The sequence below is a fragment of the Dermacentor silvarum genome, chromosome 5, assembly GCF_013339745.2.
Source record: "Dermacentor silvarum isolate Dsil-2018 chromosome 5, BIME_Dsil_1.4, whole genome shotgun sequence".
Classification (NCBI taxonomy): Eukaryota; Metazoa; Arthropoda; class Arachnida; order Ixodida; family Ixodidae; genus Dermacentor; species Dermacentor silvarum.
The window spans coordinates 83,706,943-83,728,868 of NC_051158.1; the positions used below are offsets into that span (position 1 = coordinate 83,706,943).

Here is a 21,926-nt window from a genome sequence, read left to right on the forward strand (position 1 = left end):
GGCATAGCATGAGGAACTGTCGAGCTTGAGTTCTGAGAAGCAGTCTGCGCTGTACTGTCCGCGCGTTCCAAAGCGTCGATCTTGCAATGAATCTCGGCAAGCATGCTGATAGCTTGATCGTTATATTCTGCAGCAGTTACGTATTCTGCTTCGAGCTCATCAGTCGGCAATGTGCTCTTCGAGTGCATAGTTAAGTTTCGAGAGCTGGTTGTTGCTAGCAGATAGACGGTCAAAAATACCTGAAAGCTTGGGCTTGTCCACGGTAGGATCTGTAAGCAGCAACCGAGCTTCCTGCAGAATCTTCGTATTCTGTGCTCGTCGAGCCGATCGCTTGGTCTTGAGGCGATCCATCGGACTAGCTCTTGATAGATGTCTGGTCTCCACGCCGATCACGAACGATGCGTTATCTAGTCAGTCCTCGCCACCCGCAGCGCGAAGCGGTAGAGTAGAAGGTCCTTGAAGACGTGCGATGAAGGTAACGAGCCCGCACGGAGGTTTTAGGCACCAAAATTTTAGGTCCCTGGTTCGATCCCGGGTTTCGGCACCAAAATGTAGGAAAACTAACGAGACGCGAACAAACCAGGCAGATAGCTCATCGTTCCCACTTCTTCTTCTCTTCGCAGTGCCCCCTGCGTGCGTTTATTCGTCTTTTTCTCACGTGCTCGTGACGCCTGCGGCAGAAAGGATGTTCCACATCCGCCCCTAGGCTTGTGAGTGGTGGCGCTGTCTAACACTCCCAGGGTTGATTCTAGTTGTAAAACATAAATACCCCAGAAAGCGGATGGGAAAACGTCTCCGCGGTAGCTCAATGGTGTGAGCATCGCACGCGTAATGCGAAGACGTGGGTTCGTTCCCCACCTGCGGACAGTTGTCTTTTCATCCGTTTTCATTTTCCATTAATTTATCATTTCTTTATTTCAATTCTTAAGTACAAGTAATTTCCCCTATGTTATTCTTGGTGTCACTGTTTGTTGGCTTCTTATGATATTTTTCTACAGATGTATCGTAGTGCTGTATAAATGTGGGCCGGTCTCGAAGGTAGTGCAGTCGAAACAAAGCACGTGGTACACTAATGCGCCCAAGACCTTTCGTCGGTGTCAACAACTGTTGACTCGCGTTTCCTAAATGTATAAGCGACATAGAGATATTATAAACATTTTTTATTGCATAGATTTGTGTCATTCCCTGACGTGTGTGGCTTTCAGCCGTGCATGGACTTTAAGCCAGTGGTTAAATTATTTTTATAAAAACTTTTGGAGGACGCTTAAGCTTCACCTTTAAGAGTGCTACGCGGTATCATTAAAAGATTCCTGACAGCTTCTCACGCTTGCCGGCAACTGCAGCTTATGTGTCCGTAATGTTTACCGGAAAACGGTGGTGTCGAACGGTGGCACGAATGCGAGCTTTCTGGTAGAAACGCGGCCTTTTGCGTGGGGCGCTCGTCTGTTGTTGCTTCGCGCTTATAACATTTCAGCCTGAGAAGATTTAACATAAAAAGCATGCGCTGTCGTAGTTTTGTTTCATGCCATTTGTTTGTTGGCTGTCATTTTCAAATTTCCGAGGAATAACTTTTTAAAGAATGTAGGATGAAGTGTGAGCACCTTTAGAGGAAGAAGTACTTTAGTGGCGTATAGAATGCTTCTAGCACACAGGACGCCAACGCCGGCTACGGTGCCGGACGCCGACACCGGATTTTCTGTGACACTGGGCCCTTAACGCTATCGGGTAAAAAAAGTCGCAGTTTCGCCCGAAAGGCGAAGCATCGATTGCGATAGCAAATTAGTTCCCTTCTTAACTATAAATTAACAAGCATGGTGTCAGCGTGCACAGGCAAACACGAACACATCACACTCGGCTGCGGACACTCGCTGTGAAAACGCTGGAGTGAGGAAGTGCGGGAGCAGCAGCGAGCGAACGGGCCTTTGTGCTGTCTATCGCTTCAACGCAAACTAAGCGGCGAAAACGCAGCACACGCAAAGCTACGAGCCGTCGGCGCACCTAGACTGTGCCACCAAAGCAGATCGCTTTCAACATAAAGCCCGCGCGACGACGCCATACGCAGTTGCTGCCGAAGTACAACACCCTTCCCTTTCTCCCCTTTCCCGGTGCCATGCGTGCGACAAGAGAAAGTGCGTTTCCTCCCCGCTTTCCTCCCATGCGCGCGTAAAATTGAGCCGCGATTGTCGGAGCACCCTCGTACGCTCATGCACATACGGCGCACGGGCGCGCGGCGACGGTGTCATCACCCTTGACCGTTTTGCAGAACATCATGGTGACGGCGACGGCAAAAATGCGCCAGGAGTGGCCATATTGCCAAGGGAAACGGTATAAACGAAAATATATTTACAAACTATTTACAGCAAGCTGTAGCACTGCCAAGATGGCGGAAAGACAATCTTTTCAATCGTGGTCTTCTTCATCCCAGTGGTCAACGTCGTTGGTCCCATTGCGCGAAGTCTCGTGACATTAACCTCCGACCGGAAAAGCGCCGACCCTGCGCCTGAGACAGGGTGGAGGGCGAATGGTATGGCTTGATGCGGGCCACGTCTGAGGAAGTAGAAGACGTGGTAGGATCGAGCAGGGCTATTTCGGAAGTAACGTCTGTAATTGTCGCAGGACGCGATAAGGGCCAGGGTATCTCCACAGCAATTTTTCAGAAAGGCCGACTCGCCGAGACGGGGGCCAGACAAGAACAAGATCACCCGCACTGGAGCGGGCGTCCCGGTGGTGGACGTCGTACAACAACTTCTGCTGTGACTGCGACGCAGAGAGGCGAAGACGGGCAACGTGACGTGGCTTCTATGCTGTAGCAATGTCGTCGCGCGCGTATTCAGTCGGCAGGGGTCGAAATAAGTGTGCCAAAAGGGACCGTTGGCTCTTGTTCATATAGAAGATAGAAGGGAGAGTATCCGGCGGTGTTATGGAGGGAGGGGTCATACGCAAAGGTGACAAAAGGTAGCGCAATGTCTCAGTTATGGTAATCAGACGAAACATACATAGAGACCATATCAGTTATAGTGCTATTCAGACGTTCAGTAAGACCGTTCATTTAAGGGTATAGTACGCAGACTTAAGTTTGTGTTTTGTGGCACAAGAACGAAGTAAGTCTTCCATGACTTTAGGTAAGAAGTAGCGACCCCGGTCGGTGAGAAGCTGACGAGGAGTGCCGTGATGTAAAATCACGTCTTGCATCACGAAGGTGACGACGTCTGCAGCGCAACTGGTCGAGAGAGGTACGTCTTGTGATAGCGTAACGGGTTGCATCACCTGTAGCAATGGCAATCCATTTATTGCTAGCGGTGTAGAGAGGGAAGGGGCCGAGAAGGTCGAAGCCAACCCGAAAAGAATAGCTTGTCTGGTATGTCAATAGGCTGGAGGAGCACAGCTGGAGGAAGAGCTGGCCTTTTCCGGCGTTGGCACGACTCGCACGCAGCGACATAATGGCGAACAATACGGTAGAGACCGGGCCAGAAAAAGCGCCGCCGTACATGGTCATACGTCCTGGACACACTAAGGTGGCCGACTGTAGGGACATGATGCAGTTGCTCGAGTGCGGTCGCCCGAAGATGTGCGGGAACGACGAGTATAGTTCCTGCCCCATCGAGGTACATGTTCCGGTGATATAACGTGACATTTACAATGACAAACCGGCTAAGTGACCGGTCCGACGAGGCAGACTGAAGGCGGTTTATGAGGTCATTTAGAAACGCGTCTCGTCGTTGCTCGTCACGAATGTGGCTGAAAGCGGACAGCGAGAAATACCGGACGGTGTATTCTCCGTGGTAGCCTCGGGGATGTCAACGTGGTGCCGAGACAAGCAGTCGGCGTCCTGATGTAGTGGGCCGGACTTGTGCACCACAGTGTACGTGAATTCCTCGAGACGTAGAGCCCAGCGACCTAGACGTCGAGTGGGGTCCTTGAGGCTCGAAAGCCAGCACAGAGCGTGGTGGTCAGTGGTAACAGTAAAAGACCACCTGTATAAGTAAGGGCAAAATTTGCTAACTGCCGAAAAAACAGCGAGGCACTCGCGCTCGGTAATCAATAATTGCGCTCTGCAGGGGAAAGAAACCGGCTGGCGTACGCAGTAACTCGATGCCAACCGCGTTGGGATTGGGCTAAAACAAGGCCAATGCCATAGCCACTCGCGTCTGTGCGTCCTTCAGTTGGAGCATTGTCGTCAAAGTGGGCGAGAATCGGTGGGTAAGTGAGTTGCGTGATAAGGTGTGAAAAGGCTGTAGCATGAGCGAGACCCCACGTAAATGGAGCGTCTTTCCTGAGAAGATCTGTTAGTGGAAGGAATATAGGTCTGCAAAATTTCTGAAAAATCGGCGGAAATTCGAGCACACGCCCACAAAGCTCCAAACAACCTTGGCACAAGTTGGTGCAGGAAACTCGATGACAGCACGAACCTTGGCGGGATCGGGATGGACGCCAGTTGAGTCGACGAGATGCGTGAGGATGGTAATTTGGTGGCAACTGAAGTGGCATTTCGAAGAATGAAGTTGTAGCCCAGCCGCACGAAACACCGACAGGATGGATGAAAGACGTCTGAGGTGTGTGGCAAACGTCGGGGAGAACAGCGATCGCGTCGTTCAGGTAGCACAGGCAGATAGACCATTTAAAGCTCTGGAACAGCGTGTCCATCATTTGCTCGAACGTGGCCGGGACATTTCATAAGCCGAATGCCAAATCTTTGAACTGATAGAGGCCGTCAGCTGTAACAAATGCGGTATTTTCACGGTCCCTGTTGTCGTCGGCGATCTGCCAGGAACCAGAGCGCAGGTCGATGGAAGAAAAATAGGTCGTGCCATTAAGGCAATCCAGGGCGTCATCAATTCGTGGAAGAGGATAGACATCCTTCTTGGTGATCTTATTGAGGTGCCGATAATCAACGCAGAATCGCCAACTGTTGTGCTTCTTTTTAAAGACAACAGGAGGAGCCCACGCACTCGCGGACGGCTCAATAATGCCCTTTGAAAGCATGTTGTCAACCTCTTGTTGAATAACTTGGCGCTTGGATGGTGACACAACGTAAGGTCGGCGGTGAATCGGCGGCGCATCGCCAGTATGTATGAGATGTTTGACGGGAGAGGTTTGACCTAAGGGACGGCCGTGAAAGTCGAAGATGTGGAAGTATGTGAAGAGCAAATGATGGAGGTCGTCTGCTTGAGAGGACAGAAGGTCCGGGGCAATCTTATATGTGATATCGCTCTGTACCGATGGAAAAGTGTGCGCGTCCGCGGACAAGATTGCTGACGTAGAATCAGGTGACAGCAATGAAATAGGGCCCTCATCTGATTCCAACAGAGTGGCCAAACTATGCCTTGGGGAAGAACTTGAGGACTGAGTCTGAAGTTCAATAGGGGCAGCCAAGTTTGGTTGGTCGCAACAGTTACAACAGTGTGGGGAAAGGAAATGTTGTGCGACGAAAGGACACTGGTAGTCAGAATAACCACGTAGTCACCATCCGGTACACTGGGGCAAGGTACAGCGACAATACAGGTGAGTGCTTGGGGTGGCAAATGAACAAACTCGGCACAAGAGAGCTGACTCTGGACTGCGTCAGGAACGTCTGGGGATGCGGGGAAGTCAAGTTCAACGACACCGGCTGAGCAGTCAATTACAGCGAAGTGGTCAGTCAAGAAATCGAGTCCAAGGATTACGCCTTGAGGGCAGTGGCCAATAACATGAAACACGGAAGTGTGGCGGCCAGCGACGCTCACGCGTGCGGTGCAAATTCCAAGCACGGCCGGAGTTCCGCCGTCAGCCACACGCACAACGCGGGACTATCGAGGTTTTAGCACTTTGTGTAAGCGTTGACGGAGATCAGAGCTCGCGATACAAATATGTGCACCGGTGTCGATAAGGGCAGTAATTGGTAAGGCATCCACTTCTACGGAAAGTTGATTCACAAGAATCGAAGCCGCGATCCAAAACATACTGTCCGGCATTAATCAGCTCAAGATAACTAACATAGGCACACTGACACAGCAACAACTACAAAGCCCTTTTGCACAATCGCAACTCCTAGTTAGAGGTGATGTGCCTAATAATACTAGCGTAGATCAAAGACCCCAGCAGGGGGCCCAATCAGAACACACGGACCACGTGTGGAAACCCCTACGCATTCATGATGGCCAGCGACCAAATTATGATCTGGCAATGGAACTGCAGAGGGTTCCGTGCAAAAAGACGCGATCTCGAATATAGGATCAATCACTCTACACTCAAACCTGATATTATTGCGCTTCAAGAAACTGGCGTAAACGCCAAACTTGTTGGCTACACAACCTTCAATGCGAAAGTGACGGAGGGCGGTAATCCGTCCACGGCACTCATGATACATAGAAACGTCACCGCAAACACGATAGAACTCGGAATCGAGAATATATCCAACAACTTTGTAGAAATTCTCCCCAGAAAGAAAACTTACCCAACCTTATACATTCTAAACGCCTATCACCTCCCCAAAGAACAGGGGCATAGTTGCCTCCAGACTTATTGCAAAGGCGCAGAAACATGCCAGAAGCTCGCCACTAATTATAGTAGGCGGCTTCAATTCTCACCACTCGGCAGGGGGCTATGAATCTTGTGACAAGAAAGCGACCAGCCTATGGACAACCTCTCTAGAGCTTGGTTTAACTCTCCTCACAGACCCAGAACGCCCCACTCGAGTAGGTAACAGCGTCTGTCGTAACACATCGCCCGACCTAACATTAATCAAAAACATAGAATTCGCCAAATGGGAAAACACAGAAACTAATGTAGGCAGTGATCATTACATCATAGCCACCACATTTCCGCTCAGTAAAATCAAGAAAGGAAAATTCAAAGTGAAACATACGAAATGGCACACCTTTAGATATATACATTAGAAACGAGAGGGAACACATCGTAAGCACAAACTTGGAAGAGTGGACATCCAACCTAATTGAGGACGCGAACAAGGCCACCACCGAAGCCGAGATCGAGGAGGATTACCCATCCCCTGACTCACGGCTTATACACTTGTGGGAGGCTAGGGAAAGTCTCCAGAAGAGATGGATCTCACAAAAAACAACAAGACCTTACGTAGGAAGATAGCTCAAATCGACAAAGAAATCGAGAAACACACGAAACATTGAGCAGAGAACACTGGCACCAAATGTGTGACCGGCTCAATGGTCAGTTAGCTAACAAGAACTCTTGGTTTCTACTCAGACATCTAATAGGCCCCGAACAAACCAAATCAATCACAAGTACGAACATGCAGAAACTAATTCACTCTTATTCTGGGGAGGAAAATGACCTAATACAGGAACTGTAGAGTAAATTCTTCAACACCAGCAAGGACATACCCACTCCAGCTAAATATGAAGGAGAAAGCAATTCAGATTTAGATAGGGATATAGACGTAGCAGAAGTTACAGCCGTCTTCAGCCAGATTAAACCACTGCCGTTGCCGGGGAAGACTGCATAACAAACAAAATGCTCCGAAATTTAGATGATCACTCGATCATCGAAATCACGAAACTCTTTAACACTCACTGGACCGAAGGAAAAGTTCCACCTAGCTGGAAACATGCCAAGGTCATATTCATACCAACACCAGGCAAGAGGTTAGAACTGGGAAACCTTAGACCTATTTTTCTCACCTCCTGCTTAGGCAAGGTCATGGAGCATGTACTATTAAACAGGATAAACCATTACATTGAGACAGAACACCTACTACCTGACACGCTAATCGGTTTCAGAGCGTGTCTATCAACACAAGACATTATGCTTCAACTGCAACAAGACATTCTAGATCCACGCCCAATAAGAGCCACTCGTACCATACTGAGCCTGGACGTCTGTAAAGCATTTGATAATGTAGCCCATCAGGCCATCTTAAATGGCCTATCCCAGCTGAATGTAGGCGAAAGAACTTTCGCTTACATTTCCGACTTTCTCAAAGAAAGAACGGCAACCATGCAACAGGGTGAAGTGCGTGGCCAAAAGCTTATTCTAGGGACAAGAGGCACCCCGCAAGGTGCCGTCCTCTCACCCCTACTCTTCAATATCACCATGATGAACCTACCACAACAACTAAACAGGATACTACACATCAAACATGCCATATACGCGGACGATGTTAACATCTGGACAAACAGCTCCTCGGATGGTGCGATAAATGACGCGTTACAGGAGGCAGCAAATGTTGTGCAAGAGTATGTCAGACACAACGGGCTAACATGCTCCCCCACGAAATCCGAACTCCTAAGTATTAGAAATGAAGCCAAAAAGACGCCAGACACTGATACCCAACAACAGGCACCGATCAAAATTGCCTTGGAAAGCCTCCCGGTTCCTCTGGTTCTGACCATTAGATTGCTGGGCATGCTTATTCAACACAACACGCAGAATATGGCGGCGTAGTGTTTGCTGAAAAGAGGTTTTCAACTACCATAAGAAGCCACGGTTTCTTGCAATTTCTTTAACTCCCTTGCAGTCATGATAGCAATCTAGCCCATTTTGATTTTGATACTGTTTTCAAAACAATAACAGCCGAAATTTTGAGGTTGTGATAATTATGTGATAATTAAAGGTAGAGGAGTTTGACGCAATGAGCAAATAAGAATCGCATTGCAGAGGGTAAACAAATACTCTTTTCCCGCAAATAAATTGGTAGGAGGAGGGTAACTTGAAATGAGCACTGAATGCACAACACAGAATATGATGCTGAAATGCCACAATCTCTGAATATCCTTGCACAAAAGAAAAACTTCATTATGAAAGGCAATGATGAAATTGCACGTATATACTTCATAGTCGTCATATCTGCAATGTGCACTGCCATATATCTAAAAACTGCATACACACAACTGCACTAAATATGGACCTAAGGCTATCAAAGGAGCCTCACAGTATTAAATGGAAACTTGTTTCAGAATATTCGACTACACGCCTATATCTACTTACAATGTTGTCTTGTCTGAAGGCAAACATATGTGGCTTGCCCCTGATGGGTTTCCGATGGAGAGCACAAAGGCTGCGAATTGTCAGGCTGTCATCTGGATGACCTGCAAGAAATGACATTTTTAGTTCCACATAAACAAATGCTACCAGAACGAGAGACAAGATCACTGGCAATAAAGGTGATTTTGGTTGGCAAGAGAAAAATCAAAGTATCGGCTCGGTACAGCTTACTGAGAAAAAGAAAGCCTCATACCACAGATGTTGCAGTGAAAGTTCATTGCATTGAAATTTCCACACACATATACGTTTGCCTGCTCATACACTGTTGCCAGTGCTGTGCCAGCGGTATTTATATTGTTTAAAATTTCTTTTAGTGCTCACTAAGTTTATTACCAGCTATGAAAGCGGCTAAGTTGAATGTAATGAGTAATCTTAGTGCCACATTGCAAATATATACTCGATCACACTAGTGACTTGGGCTACTATGTTGGCTATAAATAGTAAAGAATTCAGTGGCAAATCCGTGGTAAATGCAAGATGAATGCGTTAGAATGTCGCCACTCCTTGCAGGTCTCAAATCCATTATTTAAACCATGTTCACCACATTTGCAAAGTGTTGTTCAACAAGTCACTTTACACAAGTCCTGCCCTTTCGAGGAGCGAAGTCTTACACACACACACGCACACCTGCACCACATGACTCGCTTTCAACAATTTACACACACACACATACGCTTTTTTTACACTTTGACACTCCTACTGAGAAAGCATTAAAAAAATTTATTGGACTCACTGCAAACTTCCCATTTAAACGTACAGCTCAATCAAACACATTCTCGAGTCCGAGGGCATGCCGTATAAATTCCATTTTTACGAATTATAATTGGGCTATAGAGGACAATTTTCGAGGGGCATGAGAACCACCCCAGAGAGACCTAAATCTTAGCACTTCATGTCTTCAGTAAAAGCTGCTTAAACCAATTGCTATATGCGGAATATCGCAAATAACCAGCTATTCACAATTTAACCAGTTGTCTCCTTGAATTCGGGAGTGTTAGGTGTCAAAACGACAATTTGATTAAGGGGCACGGGATAGCGGGTGACTCTGGATTGATCCTGACCTCTAGGGGTTTTTCAACGTGCCCCCAATGCACGAGACACGGGCGTTTTTGCATTTGTAGGCAAAACATTTTTTTGTGCGGGCGAAAAGGGCGGCAGCATTTCGCCCGCCGCCGCCTCATAAGCAGTTGCATACTTCAAGGAAATGTGGGCTAACACAAGGTACACGTTTCACGATCGAAATTAGTGTAATCGTGAAACACACTTTCCGGATTTCTGATTCATGTATTTATGCTGCTGATGAAACGTTTATTTCACAATAACAATCAAGGAAGTGGATTCATCAGGGTAGAGGAGCGAAAAAGGAGGAAACTTACACCTTCCACTGGTCCTCCGGCGCCTCCATATATTCCAGAGTGGCTCGACACCAAACTCGGTTTTCAGGGCGGGGACAGCCGCTGCACCAATTTTGAAGAGGTTTATTGCGCGTAAAACTACCGACTTTATTCAACACACACACACACACACACACACACACACACACACACACACACACACACACACACACACACACACACACACACACACACACACACACACACACGCACACACACACACACACACACACACACACACACACACACACACACACACACACACACACACACACACACACACACACACACACACACACACACACACACACACACACACACACACACACACACACACACACACACACAAGCACGCGCGCCCCCGCAAAAAATTCACAAAACACGTACGCGCGCGCGCGCGCACGCACATACATAGCACTCACAAAACACGCACGCACGAACGCACGCACGCGCAAGCACATAGAGACCCGCATACAAGCACGCGCACTCGCAAAGCGCTCACATAACACGTACGCGCGCGCGTACGCACACACGCAAAGTACTCGCAAAACATGCACGAACGCACGCACGCGCAAGCACATAGAGAGCCACATACAAGCACGCGCGCACAAGCAAAACGCTCGCAAAGCAGCAACGCGCGCGCGCGCACGCACACATGCAAAGCACTGACACAACAGGCACGCGCGCACATACAAAGCGCTCACAAAACACGCACGAACGCACGCACGCGCAAGCACATAGAGACCCGCATACAAGCACGCGCGCGCGCACGCACACATACAAAACACTCAAAAAACATGCACGAACGCACGTACACAGCGCTAAGAAAAAACGCGCGGACGCACGCACGCACACGTAAAGGGCTTACAAAACACGTACGCGCGCGCTAGCACACACCACACACACACACACAAACGGAGAGAGAAAGATATCCCAAAACACGCTGAAGAAGGCGTCCGGCAAGCAGCAGCAGCAGCAGTACGCGGGCGCGCGAGGGAGAGCCAATATTGCGCCGGTACTTTCGAAAGGCGAAGCCAGTCGTCACTTCTTTTTATTGCGATAGCAATTATATGGACACTTCCACCGTATTTCTGCCGTCGGCATCGCCGTCGCCGTCGTCGTCGCCGTCGCCGTGAGGTTCCGTATAGATAAAATCTCTGCCGCGCGCCGTATGCCCAAGCGGAAGCGTGCGGGGACGCACGCTGTCACGGAGAGCGAACGCACTCAATCTTCCACGCGCAAGCAAGGAAGCGGGAAGCGAGCGCCGGAGGGAGCGGGGGGGGGGGGGGGGGGGGGGCGCATTTCTACTCTGCCAACAACCGCGCTCGTCGCTCGCTCGCACCGTCTCTTATCTCCACACGGCTCTGGCCTTTATGCCCGTGTATTCGCCGCTCAGTTTCCGTTGAAGCGATAGACCACACGTACCTTCGCCGCTGCGGCGTATCCGCTTGCTGCCAGAGTTTTGACGGTCGTTGTCTGCAGTCATTCAGTGTGATCTATTCATGTTTGTTTGTGCGCGCTCACACCACAGTTAGTAATAGTCAGGCCACATTTTCCAACGCACGCTACACATGCAATGCTGCCCGGATCGGCAGTGCAGCGCTACAGGTGTGTCCCTTCGCACGCGCTGCCCACGGGAAGCGCTTCTCATCAACACCACCGTTTAACACGCGCCTTCTCGTGGTCATCGAGTCTCTCTTCATGTCGGTCTACTTACGCCGCAGCACACCTGCTTACTTAATCAGGTCATGTTTACAACAATTCATATTGCTACCAAAGCCGCTCACCTTACGTCGTATGACATTGCTTTGTTGCTATCGCATTCATTGCTTCGCCCTTAGGGCGAAACTGTGACATTTTCTACTCGACACAAAACGAACGACCATGTTATAAGCCGCGCTGAACTCGCAAGAACACCACATTTCCGATAGTTCAAGCGCTCAGAAACAAAACGGCGATTATGCAGGCGCACCACGCCCGACGTGGTCACAGAAACGTTAGTCACACGGGGGCAATCGAGGTAGCCATCTTGCTAGTTACACGGGGGCAATCGAGGTAGCCATCTTGCCGTAGTACTGCGTGCAACTGCTTTTGCGCTTACATTAGTGAAATATGCTATCGGATCACAATGAGATACTTCTACAGCCAACAATAACACGTAATCCAATAAAGAAACACCAAATGAACGGACGCTTGCCTCAAACTTTCCATACTGACAGTAGTATACCGACCGCCGACACCGGGCACGTTGCAACTGCTCGTACCCGCCTCCGTGGATACATCTTCCAGCGCGTGCCAAGGCTTTGAGTTGAGGTGGGGCACGATTAATACACAACGCACGGACCACGTCTCTGATTAGACCGCACGTAAAACCAATCACACGTTTAAAATTATTTCCCAGAGTGCGAGACGCGGACAAAGACAAAAAAGAGACAACGCATCTTTTGAAGCAAGAGTCAATGAAGTGACGTAGCAGCTTCCGCCTTCCCACCCTGCCGCGCGCCGGGTTGTCTAGGCAACGGTAAAGCGTCGTAGCGTCAGTTCCGGTCGCTTTTCAGTCGGGAGGGCGCAGCCGCGTAAATCGCGCTGCGCCCAACTCAGTCGAACTATAAAAATTTTCTGCCGTTGCCCCTTTATTCTCACAGCTTTGCTTGTTGGCGTGGCCGCGTGCTTGCTGCCACTTCGTTGTGGTCTCTAGCTGTACCGGTGAGCTGGGAGTGGCGAATACGTTTCGTGTCGAGCGTTACGGTCTTTTTCTTTCTTTTTTTTACGATGTCTGGGTTGCATGACTTTGAGTGCGTCGCAGAAATCTTGACCGTGAGTGAGCCGATCAGCGCGCTTCTACAGGTACGATCAAAATACCAGCTGCGTCCGATCAAGCAGACCATGCCAGGTCACAGCATAAAGTTTTAGCGAGATCGTGGCTCGATAAGAGCTCTACATTATTGGTCGTGCCACGTGTGAGGCGCAAGCATTCACATCACTCGTGGCGTCTGCCAATGGAGTGACAGTTGTGCTCTTCTGCAGTGCATGTTTCGGTTTTCCATATTTCCATAGTACGGAATTTATTACAATGAAGCAGTTAGCGGCATCAGTTCTTGGCATTCAAAGAACCATTTATGAACTATATCGATGATGGGCTTCAATTAAGTAAGCAGGATCGTCTGACTTGGTTGGTTTACAAGTGAATTAGCCAAATTTTTATGCCCGCGTGTCTAATTACTACCTTGAATCGCTTAAAAAGACACCTCACCGGGGTTCGCAACTTTTTGTAGGGCTGTTAAGGGCACCACTAAATTCCTGCAAAATTTTGCGAGTTGCTTGCGCGTATTCATTCGATTACTGCAGTTTGTATTAAAACTGTCTAATTGCACTGTAGTATCACAGTGAGAACTAAATCTAATGATATTTCATGAAATTGCAAGTGAATGTGTCTACTTTTCAAGGTAATACGTTTTGGAGTGCCCGTCATGCCAGTAACATCAGTATCTTAGAAAAAAAATGACATACATAGACACATGGCTCATTGCGCGGACATATGCGCGTTCTTATGGCCAGATTTATGCATGCATCCTTGTGTTGAACACCCTTCACACGTCGATTTAACACCCTTCCTTGAGCAACTTCACACCTTATGTGCCGTATACACCCATATGATAGGGTGTTTTTAACAAAATGGGTGCTAAAAGGGTGTGCACGGGGGTGTAAATGCGGAAAACACCCATTTTAACACCCTTAAGGGTGTGAAAATGTTTAGTGTGTACTAAGGCAGATGTACGTTCTACGCCATCTGATGTGTAACCTGTTTCCAGGTAAGAGACAAACCCCCGCCGCCGCAGAAGCAGCACGCAGAACGGCCGAAAGCACCGCAGAAACAGCACGCAGAACAGCCGAAATCACCGCAGAAGTAGCTCACAAGAACGCCGAGAGGGCCCAAGAAACAGCACGCAGAACAGCCGGTAATGCATTACCATTCTTGAGAGAATCCTCGACCTATCACGTTCCATTAACAATGACAAGAGAATGAACTTGAAGACAGGGCCTTTTTTGTTCAGTTGAGGTCAATTTGAGGTTCGGATATCTAGGTATTCAACCACTTTCGCCTCGTTAATTAAGCTATTTTATGCCTTCTAGTGCACGTAAGAGAACAAGAAGTATGTCACGATGAAGCATGGAAAGTTAAAGAAGCACCAAGATAGCGTAAAGTTATGGACGGAGCAGTAATATTGCCTAATTAGCGCGAAAAGGCGAGAATGAAAACAGATGCGCTCGTTCAAACTGCGCGCACCTTGAACTGGAATCTCAAATCTGGCTTTATGCAACGAAAAAAAAATTGCGACAGCTTCACACTAGTGGTGCGATGACTGTGCAAACAGCGAAGCTGTCGAGACCACCTAGCTTTATCTCGGAGCGGCTAAGTCGCAGGCCCGGATCGTTTTGTCGCTGCTTCTGGCTGGATACACGCATTTGCTCGCTAACGCGAACTGGTAACTTCGAATCTTATGCAAATCGCCGACGTTTCGCCGCCGCTTCCTCGGCGCAAAACTAGGGGTTAGTGCGAAGTCATCTCATTCGCTGTCGAGTATAGCGGCCCGACGGTTTTCGCTCCGTGCTTCCTCTTCTTCGGGAGTAACGCACTTCTTCGATCACCCCCTTCGCACGGCCATATGCTCGGCGCGGAGACGTGGGGCATTCTGTCGCCGCAGCGGCGACGCGGAGCTAATATTATGAGGATCATCGCAGTGACGTCGTCTTAACACCGCCTACCACAGCTGTGGCGACACGGCTGTGCGGTAGCTCGGCGTGATGACGTCATGGGTGGGCAAAACTAGGCAAAGCGACGGTGCGCGTGCGATGACGTCATGGCTTAGCTCCACCTACACAGCTGTTGCGAGGCTCGGCGTTGCTAGGCGACGCAGAGTGACGTCATCGCTCAGTGACATTTTCCTGCGCACACTGCCCTGACTAACCACCAGCTTAAACAGCTTCGCTGTTAACAAATGGACCAATCCCATAGATGTATCGTAGTGCTGTATCAAAATGTGGGCCGGTCTCGAAGGTAGTGCAGTCGAAACAAAGCACGTGGTACACTAATGCGCCCAAGACCTTTGGTCGGTGTCAATAACTGTTGACTCGCGTTTCCTAAATGTATAAGCGACATAGAGATATTATAAACAATTTTTTCTTTGCATAGATTTGTGTCATTCCCTGACGTGTGTGGCTTTCAGCCGTGCATGGACTTTAAGCCAGCGGTTAAATTATTTTTATAAAAACTTTTGGAGGACGCTTAAGCTTCACCTTTAAGAGTGCTACGCGGTAGCATTAAAACATTCCTGACAGCTTCTCACGCTAGCCGGCAACTTCAGCTTATGTGTCCGTAATGTTTACCGGAAAACGGTGGTGTCGAACGGTGGCACGAATGCGAGCTTTCTGGTAGAAACGCGGCCTTTTGCGTGGGGCGCTCGTCTGTTGTTGCTTCGCGCTTATAACATTTCAGCCTGAGAAGATTTAACATAAAAAGCATGCGCTGTCGTAGTTTTGTTTCATGCCATTTGTTTGTTGGCTGTCATTTTTAAAATTACGAGGAATAACTTTGTAAAAAATGTAGGACGAAGTGTGAGCAGCTTTAGAGGTATAAGTACTTTAGTTGCATATATCGGAATGCTTTTAGCACACAGGACGCCAACGCCGGCTACGGTGCCGGACGCCGACACCGGACTTTCTGCGACACTGGGCCCTTAACGCTATCGGGTAAAAAAGTCGCAGTTTCGCCCGAAAGGCGAAGCATCGATTGCGATAGTAAATTAGTAAACAGCTATACCAAGTAAGGATAGTAGCTTTATCAGCCGTACGAGCTTGTAAACATTCCCTTCTTAACTAAATTAACAAGCATGGTGTCAGCGTGCACAGGCAAAAATGAACACATCACACTCGACTGCGGACACTCGCTGTGAAAACGCTGGAGTGAGGAAGTGCGGGAGCAACAGCGAGCGAAGCGACCTTTGTGCTGTCTATCGCTTCAACCCAAGCTGAGCGGCGAAAACACAGCACACGCAAAGCTAAGAGCAGTCGGCCCACCTAGACTGTGCCACCAAAACAGATCGCTTTCAAGATCAAGCCCGCGCGACGACGCCATACGCAGTTGCTGCCGAAGTACAACGCCCTTCCCTCCCTCCCCTTTTCCGGTGCCATGCGCGCGACAAGAGAAAGCGCGTTTTCTCCCGCTTTCCTCCCATGCGCGCGCAAAATTGAGCCGCGATCGTCGGATCACCCTCGCACGCTCATACGCATACTCGCACATACGGCATACGGCGCGCGGTGACGGTGTCATCACCCTTGACCGTTTTGCAGAACATCATGGTGACGGCGACGGCAAAAATGCGCCAGGAGTGGCCATATTGCCAAGGGAAACGGTATAAACGAAAATATATTCACAAACTATCTACAGCAAGCTGTAGCACTGCCAAGATGGCGGAAAGACAATCTTTTCAATCGTGGTCTTCTTCATCCCAGTGGTCAACGTTGTTGATGATGATGATGATGATTTATTGGCATCCCCTTTGAAACGGGGCGGCGACAAATAGTCACCTAGCCTGCTTGATTTAATCGGGTATACTATACATGTTCTTTATCTTGCATTTTTGTATACCTATCATTATTTTTCTTTTTCAAAAATTTACCTTGTACCGCTGCCTATGATTTTAAGAGATCAGGTCGCATCCATCTTTTCCCTACTTTTTTTCCACCAGTACTCTAATCGTCTCTTGCTGATCTCTACGGCTGATCTGTTTATGTTTCCTTCCACTTTAAACCCAAGCGCTTCTGGGAGTTGCACGTTACCTACGGTTCTCGCTGGGTGGATCCCGTCGCATTCCATTAGGATGTGCTGAGTGGTCTCTGGATCTTTACTGCAGCATACACATGTCTCATCTAATTCCGAATATTTGTTCCGATATGTTTTCGTCCTTAGGCAACCGGCTCGAGCCTCAAATAGCAAGGCACTGCCCTTTGTGTTATCGTACAGATTTTCCCTTCTAATTTCTTTCTTCTCATTCTTGTAAATCTCCATTGTCCTTTTCGTTTCCATTCTTTGCATCCAATTCACGGTCTCTATTTCTCTCACTTTCTTTCTGATGACCCCTGGTTGTCTATTTACAGTTTCGATTATCCTGTACTTGGTTGCCAACTTCCTTGACCTCTTCCTCCATTCTGTGTCCACGCTTTTCATGTAGAGATACTTGTGCACTTTAGCCGCCCATTTATTTTCATCCATGTTCCTGAGCCTTTCTTCAAAACTAATTTTGCTTTGTGCTTCTCTGACTTCAAAAGAGGCCCAACCCATGTCTCCATGCACTGCCTCATTTGTCGTATTGCCGTGTGCTCCCAAAGCCAACCGGCCTACTGATCTTTGGTTAACTTCCAAACCCGCCAATATATCCGATTTTAAGCATATAATGGCATTTGCGAATGTTAGCGCTGGCACCATTACTCCTTTCCAGATTCCACGCACCACCTCATACTTATTGTGGCCCCACAGTGCTCTGTGTTTCATTAATGCTGCATTCCGCTTCCCCTTTATTTTCAGATTATCTTGGTGGTTGCTTGAGTAATTCTTTCTTTCGTTTATGTGTACGCCGAGGTACTTATATTGCTTCACTATGGGTATTACTTGCTGTTGAATTGACACCACGAAGTTACTCGTGTGCTCATTAAAGATCATAATCCCTGATTTCTCTGTGCTAAACTTAAGGCCTAGATTTGTCGCTGCGTTCCCACAGATATTCGCAAGTATCTGTAAATCTTTTTTATTGTCCGCTAGTAGCACAATGTCGTCTGCGTACATCAGTCCAGGGATCTTCTGTTGCACCATTTGTCCATTACGCATGTAGGATAAATCAAAACCTAATTCGCTGTTTTCCAGTCGTCTTTCTATGCCCTTGACGTAAAGCGTGAACAACAATGGTGACAGAGGGCATCCTTGCTTCAATCCTTGGTGAATTCCCACCATTTCATTTCCTTTTCGGCCTTCCCATGCCACTTGTACTTGGTTGTTTCGATATATCTCCCTCAGCAGCTCCACGAAATCGTCATCTATGCCTTCGTATTGAAGAATATCCCACAACAATTCCCTGTCTACGTTGTCATAAGCTCCTTTAATATCTAGAAATGCTATCCATAAAGGTCTTTTCTGAGCTACTGAAATCTCTATGCACTGAGTTAGTACAAACATATTGTCTTCTAAGCGTCTGCCTGGCCTGAACCCATTCTGTAGTTCCCCCAATACACCGTTTTCCTCCACCCACTTCGACAGTTCTAATTTTATGGCTTGCATTGCCATTCTATATATCACCGACGTTACTGTAACTGGCCTGTACGAGCTCGTCTTATCCTTATCTCCTTTGCCTTTGTAGATAAGATTCATCTTGCTTTCACGCCATCCAACGGGAATATTCTTTGTTCTAATCACTTGCTCTATGGCATTAGTCAGCAGTGCCTTGCTTTTTGGACCGAGGTTTTTGATTAGCTGTATTGGGATTTCATCGGGTCCTGCTGCCGTGTTGTTAGGGACATTTTCTGCTGCCTTTTTCCAATAAAAGCTTTCTATGCTGAATTTTGATCTCTCAGGCCTCTCTGTTGTTGCTGGATCTGTTGTCTGAACTACGCTTTTTCTCGTCCCGAAGTTATGCCTGATAACGTCTGTGATGTACCGCAGCGCATCATCGCCTTCATAGATGTTACCGTCTTCATCCCTTATAGCCGTTTGCGAGTTTCTAGTTGGAGCTCCGAGTGCTTTTATATGGTTCCAGAATCTTTTTGGGGCGCCTTTGTCTCTTTTGTGAATGTTATGCACCCAACGTTCACTTGCGCATTTAATTTTCTCTTGCACGAGCTCACTCGCAACCCTTTTCTTTTCTCGGTATGTATTCCATCTAAGGAGCACCTCTTCTTCTTGTAATCCCAACTTTTTGGCTTCTCGATGAACCCTAGATGCCTCTTTACGCTCTTCTATAGCTTGTTTAATTTCCTTGTTCCACCACTTACGTGGTTTCCTCTTTCCAATCCAACAATTGTATTGCCGTGTCCGCCTTATTCCATGCTGCATAACCTCCACCAGTTCCTTATATTCCCAGACTGCTGTAGGAAAAGCCTCAATTTTCTTCTCTATGTTGTTTGCGATCTCTGTTATTTGCTCGTCATTCATTTTTAAAAACTCTGAGGCTATTGGTTCATGTTCTGAGCTGGTATCTCTCCCAAACTTTAATGCTAAACGTCTATGATCGCTTCCCAGGCTATTTTTTCCATTTTCGTCTATTATCATTTGGTCCAGTTGTTCGTAGACCATTTCTGAGACTAAGGCGTAGTCGATACATGACTGCCTGTTTCCGCATTGCCACGTTACCTGTCCATGACACTTATTCTCCCTGTTAACTACTATAAGGTTCTGTTCATCACACAAATCCAGCACTAGAGAGCCGTTGTAATCAGTATATCCGTCTAAATCGTCCATGTGCGCGTTCATATCTCCCACTAATATCACCTGGCCCGAGTTACTGAACTCATTAATATCGCTTCTAATGCAATCGACCAATTCCTTATTTTTTTCCCTGCTATCACTACCTGTCCACAGGTAAGCTACTCCCAGCCACGTCTTTTTACCTTGCCATGTACCACTAATCCATAAATGCTCTTTACATGTCTCGTTTACCCTTCGCCACTTCAGACCTCGCCTAATTAGTACGCCTACGCCTCCGCCTTTCCTTGACCCGGTCATTCTGTTGCACCCTTCCCATACAAAGTTGTCAATAACCGGCGGCTGCTCCAAATCTCGTAGATGCGTTTCGGTCAAGGCGTACACACTAATCGCTTCATCATTCAGTTGCGTTTGAATTTCCAGCCATTTTTCCTGCTTACGACCACCCTGCATGTTAATGTAGCAAATTTTACCTTCTCTATTCTTATCCTTTCTGCGTCTTTTCCTGACTCCTGGTCGCCTAAATCTGCCCTTTACTGGTGTTTCGCTATGTTCAATACCTAATCCTGCTTCCTGATTGCCTGGGGCCCGCCTAAAAAAGCTACAGCTCGTGCCGCGAATCGATTTCCGACCGGTGTTGCTACACTTTCACTAAAATGTATCCCGTCACGCACAAAAGCGCCTTCGCGGCCTGCTCGGTGCACTTCACGGTTGATGTCAATGACCGTAAAATTCATTGCTTTAGCTAGAGTCCAAATTTCCCTGTTTACTGCAAGAACTGCCCTTTCAATTTTATAACCCTGCCTTTCAACCTCTGGCACCGTGCACACCGCGATTTGTACTTCTTTTGAAACATTCCGCAGGTCGGTGACCCCTTTGGCTATTTGCTTTGTGATTCCTGCTGCTCGTCCGTTCAGTACGTCAATCACTCCGCCCATTATCACCACTAGGTGTCTCTCCTCCATTGTGTCCCACATGCGTTCCTTGGCCTTCGCGATCACCTCTCTAATCGGCTTTCCCGGAAGCGCGCTAACCTGGACTCGTTCGTCTGCCCCTACCCTCTCTGCTATCGCCGGTTCTACTTTACGCATGTTGGAATCCCCAACAAAGACAACTCGACGCTTTCCTTCCCCCTCACCGCCGAAAGCTGCCCCCGAAGTCACAATGCCCTCCCCTCCTTTCTTATTCTTGCCCTTGGCTTTGTTTTCTTCCCCGGCCGCGTCAGTGGTATCCCCTTCGTGACTATCACTGACGTTTGCGCCACTGCTTACCGGCGTGGCGGGTTCGGCTGTCTCTACACTCGCATCGGAGCCAGCTCCGTTCGCGGTGCTCGCCTCGATGCGTTCATCATTGCTTTGCAGAATGGTGGCGCTCAGCTGGATTTCTGCGTTAGCTAGCTTTTCTTCTGCCTCCTTCCTCTGCTTCTGCTCGATTTGAAGTTCCTTTTCTAGCTTTCCAACCCGCTTAGCTAACTTATCCTTGTCTTGCTCTAGGCGGTCTAGCCGCGACCCTAGCACACACATCCTACAGATAAAATCTGCACCATTCGCTTCGCGTGCTGATTTAAACCGCGTTTCTTCCAGCGCGTAGGAACGCTCGCACTCAGAACAACGCACGCGTGGGTTCCCCCTAGTACCAACCATCATCTCGTACTAACAAGGCGTAGATGTGGAAAAGAAAAAAAAAATTATTTACCTACTTTTATCTAAGCGAGAAGACCAAGAAAGTGAGAAAGCATTAAAATAACTTATAAAGATTGTTTGGCTAAGCTAACCCTCCTAAAAAAACCAAAAAGTGAAATATAAAATAACAAAACTTATCTCTTTGGCACGCTGCTCCTGCTGCGCTGAAATGGCACCTCGACTCGACACGTCCGCTCCCGTCGGCTTCACTCGTGAGAGTGAAGCCGACGGGAGCGCACTCTTGTGACAATATAATTGCTAGCGCAATAAAAAAATGCCACATGTTTGACTTTACAAATATCAAAATTTAATTACAATACAATCATGAGGGCTCGCTTTAAAATACACAAGGAGCATCATCCTTGAGCCTCGGCGTTCTTC

At 48.0% G+C, this 21,926-nt stretch overlaps 1 protein-coding gene across 1 annotated transcript in view; it reads left to right on the plus strand.

Moving 5' to 3' along the window:
- Window positions 1-21,926, plus strand: part of LOC119453558 (translation initiation factor IF-2-like) — a 116,426-nt gene that overhangs the window by 91,533 nt on the left and 2,967 nt on the right. The window contains exon 6 of the mRNA XM_049667987.1: window positions 14,204-14,350. Within this exon, the coding sequence (XP_049523944.1) occupies window positions 14,204-14,350 (147 nt within the window). The remainder of the gene's footprint in view (window positions 1-14,203; window positions 14,351-21,926) is intronic.